General features: G+C 40.5%; 1 protein-coding gene across 11 annotated transcripts in view; it reads left to right on the top strand.

Moving 5' to 3' along the window:
• The window catches only part of CCP110 (centriolar coiled-coil protein 110), a 429,539-nt gene that overhangs the window by 204,384 nt on the left and 212,989 nt on the right, over positions 1–12,166 (top strand). For all 11 annotated transcript variants that reach the window (XM_086940777.1, XM_086940775.1, XM_086940778.1 and 8 more), the window contains one exon: positions 2,688–4,347. In XM_086940777.1, the coding sequence (XP_086796903.1) occupies positions 2,688–4,347 (1,660 nt within the window). The remainder of the gene's footprint in view (positions 1–2,687; positions 4,348–12,166) is intronic.

Genomic DNA, 12,166 nt, shown 5'->3' on the forward strand with positions numbered 1-12,166 from the left:
CAAGATGCTCAATCCCATGTGGCAAGACTGAATAAGGACCTTTTGGGACAAACGTTAAGTTACAAAAAAAAGTAAAAATAAATGAGAGAATTCATTTTGGCTGTGGAAAAGGGCAGATCCCGAGGGATAAAGGTTTGATTGGAGAGGAACTCTTGTGGAAGAGCTGCTTACTTTGCAGCCATATTTCTCATGCATTCTGAAGGTCATTTTATACCTCTAGAAGAGCAAAATCGAAGCATCCATCTAATCCCTCCTTTCATTAATGCTTAGGACAGCCATGTTATCTCTGTGCATGCTTGGTTGGGAAGCCTACCTGTTTTACTCGGGGGCCATCCTGCTTTCTGCTTGAACTTGCGTTGGTCTCCTTATCAGCAGTCCTAGATTGACACCCACGAAGAAGGACCACTGGCTCATCCAGACATTGATCACCAGACACGTTTTAGCAACCGGGGAGAAGGAACCCAGACTTACCCACTTCCTGAGCAGTGATCAGCACCGGCAGCCTGGAGCTGTCTCATAAGGCAGCGCTCACTCTGTCTTACACTGATCACCAGATCTGGACACCTAATAAAGATCTGAGCTAAAGCCTAAATTAATTATGTAGATATTATTATTTTGGTATTCATTCTATAAAAGTCTGTGTTGCAATTTTGAAATAATATGGTATTTTAGTTGTTAATATTGTTGTGATTTCCTATATTAAGCCTTCACGAGTGAATGTGTGTGTGTGTGTGTGTGTGTGTGTGTGTGTGTGTGTGCGTGTATGTATGTGTGTGTATATATATATATATATATATATATATATCTATCTATCCTTTCCGCATGGTCCCATTTTCCTGGCCAGGTGGGCACTTCTGTGGTGGTGCGTTCCGAGTACGGCAGGACAAGCCTTTTTTTTTCAAATTTTGCCGCACTTTCCTCAAAGGGGACTTCTCACCACACTCACGGCTCCTTGCTTTTTTAACCAAAATGGTTCAATCCATCCATTATGTGTAGTTCACGGGTGTTTATTCATAGCTTGCCAACACACCCCTACGCTTTGCAGTCTCAGCCAAGACCTTGATCACAGGGATAACGACAACCGTTATCCCCGTGAGCAAGGTCTCGGTAATCAATTGCTTTCTGACTGGTTTCTGGCTGGTTTCTAGTTGTTGATCTCGTGTGTTCTTTGCATCTTTTTAAAATAATATATTATTATATGTTATTATTTCTTTTGCACATTGTATTTCTTTTCTTTAATGGCAAAAGGTATACTCATAAAAGTTGGGTATATGGTAGGTTATATATAAGTTCTGGTGGATAAAAACGATTTACAGAAAGTATTTAATTCCAGTCAGTTTCTTTGACCTAGAAGTCAAAATGTAGTCGGTGATCGACTGGGTAAATCCATGTAGCTCTTAAATTAAAAAAAAAAATTAAACATTGATTTTTCCAGTTAGTCAGTTCAATCGAATGATGATTGTCTTGTAAAAAGTTGACAGTTTATCTGATGTTTGTCAATATGGCTATTAAATCATCGATGTACCACAAGTGGTTGAGCTGGTGTTTTCGGGATTTAGGCTCTAAGTTCCAGACATTTATGCAAGGTTGGGGCAAAAAATGAACAGTGGACAGTGCATTTTTATAAAAACAAAATTCAATTTTACACAAGGCTTTTCAAGAATTATATCATCTGATGAATGAGAACCCTAGCTTTACACCTGTGTGCCACTGTATAGGCTTTATGATCTAATAATGTTTTTGGTGCTGCAAGGAACAAAGAGGTTGAAACTTAGTTTGATCCTTGATGGAACTCAGACATGAACAGATGAACAGTGAATCCATATTCTATGATGAATGCAAATGGTGTGACATGTTTAATCAGTCCAGTGCTGGTTGTTGGGGTGGAGGAGCATATGTTAGAATTGTCAAAGACTTTAGCCGGATTTCTCACCCTCTGTTTGAATGAAATGTTTTGTAGGTGACTACTTCAATGTGTATGTGAATGCAAGCATATTGGACTCAAACCTCAACCGATAATTATAAAGTTGAAGTTTGGGTTGTTCCCATAAAATGGGAATAATTACATAGAGGGTGTATTAACAGAGAGGGATGGAAGGGAGAGATGATGTAGTTGTGCCGTACTGTTGTCTTTCTCTTAATATTGATAAACTAGTTAAAGCCGCATTAAAAAAATATAATCATTTATTATTATGAATTTTCATGGGTCTCTACATAAGATGCAAAGCCATGCACATTAGCCTCTCTATTCCCTCGAAAGTGCCATTCATACAGCCTAATCCTATCATGAGTGTAAGGTGAATCCTTATGTTCTTCAGTCACCTTTGTTAAAGAAACATAGGCAGTAATAAATCTGTGCTGCAGTGGACAGCGTGTTTAATGAGCTCGTAAATCTCAGAAGCTGCTGCTGTACGTCGGATGCATACAATTCCTGTAGCCAGAGACTCTGCTTCAAATTTGCGATAAGAGTATGATTTATCCTGAGTTTGCATAATGAAGACCTGCTTTTTCCCAGGCTTTTACTGAGCTCTCTTTAACGAGTTCTGTCGAGTTAGATTATTTACTTCAATTCACTTTGCTAGGCCTTACCTTGTATTAAACATGTATGTAGCTTCTTTATCTTTTTATTTTAAATTTGTGACATTTCTATTCAGTAATTAATTGTACAATATTTTTCCTTTTCCTAGGTGAGAAAGGCCCCTTCTATGAGTGATGTGAGTGTAGAAGGGGCAGAACGTACAGAGAGTTCTGAATCCAGATCCATGAATGGTTTTGCAATATTACCAAGCATACTAGGCCCACCAGCCTTCACTGCACATTCTGGATCAGCTAAGCTTGAACCCGCATTGAAGTATCTTTCACCAGGCACTAACACAGACCTGAAGTCAACCGATAGGAAGTCTGTGGCAAGTACTGAGGATAATATCTCTCCAAATAAAATAGGCAGCCCAGATGCTACCAAGTTGGATAATGGAGCACATAACAATGTTGTAAATTGCAATAAAGTACAACTTATGCCACATTTGAGTGTTTTTTCAACCACAAAAGAAGGGTCTAATGCTCCACGAACTCTTGAGGAAACCCCCGATCCCTATTTAATGAGTTTGCAGAACCTTCTTAAAAAATCTCGCGAATGCATTGAGCGAGAGCAAACTCGGCAAAGCACAAGACTCAGTTCTAATGGAAGTGTTAATGAGAGCCATTCTGACCAAGAAACTGATGCAATTAAAATAAGCGACTCCTTGAAAGAAAAGGTTAAATTTATACACCGAAGCAGGAGCTGCAGCCCTGTGCCTCTTGATAAACCCAGTTTGAATAAATCCAATTCTCTTCTCCAAGGTGCTCCAACACAGATGCATAGCATAAACACCGTGGGCTTATCCAGCTATTCTAAAGCAGACATTCCTGCCAGGTCTAGAACACCATCTGTGGATACAGAATCAGATGAAGAACTGAGAAGCAACTTCACAGTTGATTATGAAAGTAGCATTGTCAAAAGCCTTACTGGTTCTTACGCCAAATTACCCAGTCCAGAGCCTAGTCTTAGTCCCAAAATGCACAGAAGACGCCCCAGGACATCTTCCATGGGCCACATAGTAATAAATTGCCCTGTAAATGCGTGTGATTTAAGCCCAATGGATAAGAGTAAAACAATGGGACCTGATTTAACAGGTAGTATGAAAAATATCAACGTTTGTGATCCCTTGTCAAATTTCGCAGTTGATGAAACTGGAGTTTGTGTTAGCAAAGGCCAAGTGCTTGGAAAATGCACATCGGAGACTATTTATGTACCTAGTTTAGGCAAACCAAATCTCTCGTGTCCACAAGGTTTAAATATGCTTGAAAATGCAATTTGTGACTCTTCTACAAACGACATGACTCCATTAGTCACAGAGTCGCACTTAAGAGACCAAACATCTAGCATAGTTTCAAAATCATATGAGCCACCTGCCAACTTCAAGTCTCCTGAATCAATTAACCTACCAGTAGATGGGTTAAAGCCAAATAGTTTGACTGAAAAAACGAAGCGTGCATCACCAATGGAACTTAATAAGTCCTATGATGTTGATACTCCTTCTCCGATGCTACTCCAAAACAAAATTTCACAACAGTGGATGGACACACCAAATGTAAATGAAAATTTGTTAGACGACAGTTTTGAAAACCATGTGAAGCGCAGACTGGATTTGGACATAGACAGTGCTTGCAAGGAGAACAACCCCATAGCTGCTATTATGGTCAGGACATCTGAGCATGGGAAGCGATTGCTGCATAACCAGAAATGCCACAGCCGCTTAGGATCAGGCAACGGTAATAAGAGTGACACTCCAAACCATGACTGCATAGGTATGGACATTTTTTTAAATCTCGATTTAATGTAACATTGTATGGAAATGACAAATTCCCTTAAGTACTTCTGAATAGTATTATGCTTTTATGGGGCCTTCTCTATAGTGACAGCACTATACAAATCATCTCTCCACAGGATTTATGGATCTTTCTGTTCATATTTCTGTTTCACATTGTTAGCTCTCTGCTATGGTTTGCACTTTGTAGTCGATTTCAAAGTACTCCAGCTCTTTAACAAAATCTTGACATTCAGAATTGTTAATGTATGTATAATACTTTTTATTTTTACCTTTCCTTTTGTCTCCTCAAATCGTAGCTCTCTATTTCCTTTGTTACAGGCTTTACTAACAGAATGGTGGCTCAGTTTCAGCAATTCTTAAGATTAATACATCTCTGTTTAACTTCCCTTCTCTCATTCCCCTTTGTCACTCCTCTTTAACCTCCAAATTGTCATCATTGTAAAAGTATTGAGCTGCTAAAGTTTCCATTAACCTTGTCCCACTGCACCCCATAATGTGGTGGGAGTGGTATCACGGTTGAATCACACTTTCATCTCTGTGGTAAGAACCAGGACTCTCAAAGCCCTTCGGGCAAGGATACTCCATGAATCCCAAGGCCTTGTCATTATTTAGGGGTGTGAGATTATCATGTTTATAGATTGTGATACATACAACTGTTTCTATGTTAGGAATGTTCCTCCCTTTCTATACCAGTTGTGCATAATAATATGAACAATCATTTCATTATTTTGGGATTCAAGTCGCTACTGTGCTCCAAAAATGACATCGTTTGTATTTCAAAGAGTGACCATTTACAAGGCAGCATCAGCATGTCCTCACAATATGCATTCAGTTTGTTGCATATATGCATGGGTCAATAATGTCCTCCGTATGTCCAACTCATGCATGTGGAAGTGTCAATCTTCTAGAGTAGAATGGGTGTATAATGTCATAAAAAAGCTTTTCTTAGTGTCCGTTTCTCTTACAATGTGTTAACCCTCCTTTAACTGAGTCACAACTCTCGACAAACTTGATTTTCCTAATGGGTTCCACGTATTTCCCCCTGCCACTTCATGTTGCCAAGACTTAATAAAGTCTAGAGATTGCGAGACCCTTAATGTGCTAGATCAGGAGAGCACTCGTGGAGAATGTCTACATTTAGCAAATTACCCATGTCTCCCAGCCCCTTTTCTAACTTTTAGTATATTGATACCTCTCTCATTTGAGACTAAAATCTTGTTTTCATTCCTATACAAATTATATCCAAGAAATTCTATTGGCAATTTTAAGGCAGCCATTAGATCCCTATTCTATGCTCTTGTAGGGTATGAGAAATATGCTTCCTCAATCAAAATAAAAGCGAATGACTATGACTTTGCTCCCTTGTTATCGCTAATTCTATCCCAAGCGTTTAACCCAATGTTTGTGATTGTAATTTCGCTAACTAAAAGTGGCATACTTGTTCTATTGAACTATATATTGCACATGAATAACTTGATTTAATAAACCTGAGTGGGATTCACTAGGTTTTCCGACAGTCTAAGTTGTGATAAAGTAATGGTGTTCAATCTTTTGTATAGTTGAAAATCCTAAACATTATAATTTCATTCCATATGCCCGACCCCAACATTCAGCTTCTGTTTTTCTTAACCCCTTTTAGTCACTTGAGTTATTCTACATTTGTTGCCTCGTTTTGTTCCATTCTCATGGTCAAAGGCAGTGTTTCAGTTAACTTTATGGTGTGGAAGTCACAAATGTGGCTAAAAGATCTAGCACTTTATCCATGGATGACTTTACTCATGGATGGTCCTGCCTCTTAGCTTCTTTGTCCACCACCCAGTATATTTCTTTAGGCCTTAACCGACCTCTGTAGTACTTGTAGAGTTGTGCTGTCATATATTGAAAGAATCACAGGACTCCTTCCTACTTATACACTTTCCACCAAACTCACATTTTGTTTTTTCCACGAAGGGCACCCCTACCATGTGCAGCACAGAAAACTAAGACTAGAATTGAGAGAACCAATTGGCTCATTGAGGAAGGAGTAAATCAAATCTTTGATTAACTGCCAGTATTTTGGGGTTGTTTGACATTAATATACATGTCTGTGGTTATCCACCATAAGACCTGAGCTTCCCTAATGCAGTTAACCTACTTTACACTAAAGAAATGAATCCAAGAAATGAACTGGCCATAAAATACAAATAAATGCTTATGCAACAAGGTGTTAACAGTCAAATAATCTTCATTGCTTAAGCATTATGGTAAAATAACTAGTTCAGAGTAGTTGAGTCACCATTGGTGACAACTAAAACAATATTCGGTGTCTTTCACATAGTTATTGATGCATTTTTTACATGTCAAAGTGAAGCTAACTTTAGGGGGAAGTAAAACGATGGCCGTCGTGAACCAAGTAAAAGGCAGATTAATGCATAGTTCCGGGAGAGATTGATTACCAGAAGAGGTTTGCACATTTTGATTGTTACATAGTTCTAGCTGGTGATGGCAGTGTTTTTGGCTCCTTCCCTTTTTCAAATTTACTCGGAGTTTCTCGAAAGCTCCCTACGAAATCTGGGTGTTTACACCTTAACATTAGTGATGTGGAGTTATGGTTCCCTTTTCCCTTTTGGTGTGATTCCGTTTCATCCCAGTAGTAGACCAATGCATTACCCAAGGTGCAAAGTTATTATAGGTGAGCTGATGCTTTACAGAATGCCCTATAGACAATTTAAAAAGGTGTGACAACCTTTGGTCTACCAAGCAATAGCAAAGTGCCCCAACTTTTGCCTACCCAAGACAGGTTGATAGAAATGCAGCTGAGCTTGGAAAGAACATAGATTTCCAGTGAAACAGGGAAATCAGCAATGTGAAATTATCTGGAATAGACAACTCTGTTGTTCAGCCCTGTATCTAATGAATATCTGCTTTGCATTATATAGAGACATGTTATTATCCAAGAGTCATAAAAGCAGAAAGGCTGGCAAAGACCTGCACCAAAAAGCTTATGTTATGTCTATAACACCAAATTAACATTTCTCCATCATGTCAATACTGTGATCTCATCTTCCTTTTTTACCCTCAGAAAAATAAAAAAATTACTTCCCTACTTACCTCCAGCTGCAGGAAAAACTTTGATAACCACTCTAATATTTTCAAAACTGGACTATTGCAATGCCCTCCTGCTAAATGCCCAGCAGCAGGTGGTGGACAAACTGCAATCGGTCCAAAATGCGGCGGTAAGGGTACTACTTTCCATTCTCAAATATCACTCTGTCTCTGCGGCCATACGTCAACTGCACTGGCTTAGAGTCAGAAGCCGCATAAAATTCAAGGCCCTCTGTATTGCGTATAAGGCCATCCATATCTCAGGCCCTCAATTTCTAATAAAGGCTTTCAAGATCTACCCCCCCAGCAGGTCTCTTCGCTCGGCATCCAACTACTTTCTTCCTCTTCCTCGCACTAGAACAGTTGCTTGGGGAGATAGACGCTTTCTAGTAGCTACTGCGAGGCTTTGGAATACTCTCCCTCTTACTATTAAGACCAGTCCAACCCTTTTAATTTTCCGAAAACAACTGAAAACGTGGCTCTTTGATCAATGATTCATTTCTCATTAAACTTGTCAATGTATAATCCTCTGCGCCGAGATACCTTCGGGTATTTGTGCGCAATACAAATCTAATAAACATAAACATAAACGTTCTAAGCGCATCCGTTGCAGCAATTCCTGTCCTGTGTGCTTTTGGGGCTGAGGGACATTTTAGTTGTCCTAGTTATTACACACTCCTCCAGTTCTTTCTTGAGCAAAGAGACCTGCCAGGATTGTGAATATATAAGAGATTTTAACATCTGTAAAGCAAAAGATAGTCAAGGGCAGTAAAGGCTGGGTCAGAAAAAAAAGAATGGAATGTTTATACAATAAGCTTGTTGCCTAAGTGATATGTTTTTGCCTTGGCAGCTCCCCTGTCATGCATAAGAGTAGAAATGAAGAGCATCCCTCCTATTAGTCCATTTCCTGAGAAGGCTGGTCTTGTAAAGGGTCCAGCGACTCCTACCAATCTTCTTCCATTCCTAGCCCTTAAGAATAAGGCTCAGGAACCAACTTAGGTTCTGTTGGCCCTGGGATCGGCATTGGTTGTCGCCGATCCGGGTTCGGTCATCGGAAATCAGAATGGGGCTGTTGCTGCCAGGGGGCGCCAGTGGCCAGCACCTGTGAAGCTCGCAATGGCACGACAGTCGTCGGTCCAAATCCATAGGATCATTGGCGCTAGGGCCAGCGCCACAGGTCTGGAACCCAATGAAGCCCCCCTCTAGCCCAACGCAGCCTGAAGGCACACCGGTGGGGTAAGGCCGCCCAAAAATGAGATTCATTGCCTCATAAAATTCTTGTAGATGCGTGGGGGTTGCTGTGGCTCCTGGAAAATCCGTGAGGCGAGAATCCGACCCGTACCAAAGTTCTGAAGAACGAGGCCTAGAGCGCCATAACTCCTGCATCTCGTAGACCGACGGATGGGGAGAAGTCGAAGCACGCTTCGACTTCTTGTGCTTCTTGCGCCTCTTACAGGAATGTCCCGAGAACATGGAGTGGGATGAAGAGGACTAATGGATCGATGCCTGGACCATCATCTCAAACTGGACCACGAGCAGGATCTTCAAGGAGTGGTACAAGGTGATTCCGAGCTGCCAGCAGCTTTAGGGACTGCTCCCTCAAAACCTTTGGGGCCCTGTCCCGGCAGTCGGAGAAGGACTTAAAATCATGATTGTGCTCCAGGCCCCACAGGCCGACGAGGTGCGGGTCTGTGACCGACATGGCGCAGTGACAGCCACCGCACGGTTTGAAGCCAGAAGTTTTCGTAAATATGACAAAAATCCTAACACGGTGGAGTACTTCTGGAACTGAAAGTTCTAAATTATATTAGGACATTGGAATGTTGGGAGCACCATTAAAGACAGTGGAGTGCTCCTGGCTTCTAATGTCTGGTAAAAGCCAGGAGCATCAGCATTTCAATGTTTGCCTTTGTTCACAGCTGTTGCTGTTAACAAAGGCCTCGGGGAGGCCGAGGGGATTTCAACCCCCTCTGGCTCAGTGAGGCCTTTGTTTTGCTATCTAGAACATTCCACCCTCTTGGGGCGAATGTTCAAATCGCCTTATAGCCCTCCTTAGCTGGCTATACCTGCCATTATAGGGCTTCTCCCTTGTTAAAGGCCCTCTCCTTCGGCTCAGGCCTTTAACCCCAGAGCAGGCCTTTAATGGGCAGTATAGCCCACAATGGCGTGCCATAAGGATATATTGTTATGTTTTAAAGTTCTGTTTTGGATGCTTTTAAGGTTGCTTCTCAGAAGACTAAATAAAAGGTTTAATGCATAATGCTAGCCTCCTGTCTTGCCATAAAATATCAATAAGCAATAGCTGTGGATAAATACTTTTGCTGTGTGGGTAAATTGCCAAGCAAAGGTGTATGGTGTAAGCTGTGGGTGTGACATTTGTAATTGTAAGACTCAATTGTAGCATGAGGAGGATGCACTTGTGGACTTTGGTCCCACTTCCAAGTTACGCTGAGATCCGTTGTGGTTACCGTGTTAGATTTCTCACCAACATAGATCCCTAAAGAAACAATTGTTTTACTTATGGAGAATCATAAACTCAGTACTGCATAACCTGTTGTGAAGGTTATTCCAGGAAGAATGTTGACATTGATTCAGCGCAAAGCTTTAGCCGTGTTCTTAAAACAGTATTGGAGCTTTGCATGACATGTGTTTTGACATAATTAATCGCCAAAACGAACTGAAGTTGTCGCATCACATGAGAGCTGAAACAAATTAAATGGGCGTCTGTTCAGATGTTTATGTAGTTGATTTGAACAGCAGCTTATTTTTGAACAAAGCTACTTCTAAATAGGAAAAGCATCTGCAATTTAGCGGAGAAACCTTTCTTTTATGTACAGATTCTTATAGATATTTACACTAGCAGGCAGGCCTTCTTTGGATTTTTAAACTTTTCGTTGTGAAATAAATGGACTGTTTAAGAAAGCTATAAAACGTGCCATTAAGTTCCTAAAAAAGTTCTAAATGTGTTATTTTGTTTCAAAGTACTTGCTTAAGTGTGTCTGGTGGCATGAAGCATATGGTGCAGCTTTTCAAGCAAATCTTTTGTATATCTTATGATTATTATCTTGCACCATTGACTGTTGTGTGTTTTACTATTAGGGTACCTATTTTAGAAAAAAAGGTATGTACCTTGCTTGTATTTTTCTGTTTATCACAGCCGGGAATTGTCATTTCTGGTTCTTCTAGATTTGTGACCTAATACTGTGAGCTTTTTTTACACGATCCTAATCGTGCTATTTCAATAGGCTTATTTATATGGCTTGTGCAGGTTTGCTTTATGCTTTGTTTCTTTTCTCTATGTAAGGTTCCCAATGCTTTTAGGTATGCTCATCCTGTTACCACGACTCCTCAGATGCAAAACATCTGTTTCGTTATTTAAAAATGTTGACGGTCAAGCAGTAGTTCTTCTCATTCGGTTTGTTGCAGGTGCCAGCATGCACTGTTTTGACAACTGTTACATCAAAGTCTAAGTTGGGGTAGCAAATACATTTTTGTGAATAGTTGCCCCATCCTCACTGCAATTGAAAGCCTTTTAAACAAGCATGTGCTAATCATATTCTGTTTTATATGCTCGTTGGTAAAGCACAAATTTAAGCACAACGTTTGCTAAGTTCTTAACTGAATGGTGGGTTTATAGCTCACAAGTGCTATTTATCTGTCTACTAGCTGGGGATTGGCTATGTTGCTATTTTCCAACTTGTCCTATTGTGACTCCTAGCACCGTTTTGTGTACAGCTTATTATGGTGTGAAGCACTTGTTCTTTGTATGCATTAAAAATGTAGAAAAAAGACAGAGTATTGCAAATAAAAGTTTACTAATGTGGAAAAAGTTCACATGTATTTATGGCAATTCAGGACTAACTCTGCCAGGATACTTGAGTATTGTCGAAATAGGTTCTTTATTATCATGAAGAATGGCCTCGCCCCTCCATCACCAAGCTAGGCTGGCCAACTTTCAATTTCCAACAGCTCCGAAGGAAGTCTTCTGTGACGTAGAGACATGACATACACAGAGTTCCATTACCACACAGCTGTTCAGCGTCCACAACCTTACAATAGAAAAACAATGTGTGCTGTAGAAATGAACGAGAAAAGTTCAAAAGAGCGAACAATGGGAGTAACTGCCTTCAACTAGAGTCAAGTGTCAGTTGTTTTTGGGAAAAGAAAACAAACTGAGAACAAATAAAAGAGTTAGATAAGGAAGAAAGGATCTGGAAAAAAGGAGTATGCACTTCTCATGGAGTAGCAGGGTTGCAATGTGCAGGGCCCATTGAGAAGCAGGAAGCTTTGAGGCTAACTGACCATGCAAGGAACCATGTGGTGCTGGGGTAGGTGAAACTCACCCGCATCTTGATGACCTGGAGACAAATGGAGAAATTTGAGGAGCCAGCATGGAACTCTGCTAGAAACTTATTCATGGAGTAGAAGGGTGTTTGGGGAAATCTCACCACAATATTGTAGAATGGCACATACAAGAATGCAAAGTAGAGGGCACAACGGGGGTGGCATGTATCTTGAAAAACAAAAAAGAAGAATGAAAATGCTGTAGAGGGGTTCATCAAAAGCTAGGGAGAAATAAGCCATGCTATTTTAGAGACCACATTTAAGAAAACACATTGTTTGTGCTAGACTGTGAACAGGGAGACTGCTTCCAGGATAATACCTGTGATTCAGTATTATTCCAGGAAGATGGTGGCTTTTTCTTCGGCGGT

The sequence above is a fragment of the Lissotriton vulgaris genome, chromosome 10, assembly GCF_964263255.1.
Source record: "Lissotriton vulgaris chromosome 10, aLisVul1.2, whole genome shotgun sequence".
In the NCBI taxonomy this organism is placed as follows: Eukaryota; Metazoa; Chordata; class Amphibia; order Caudata; family Salamandridae; genus Lissotriton; species Lissotriton vulgaris.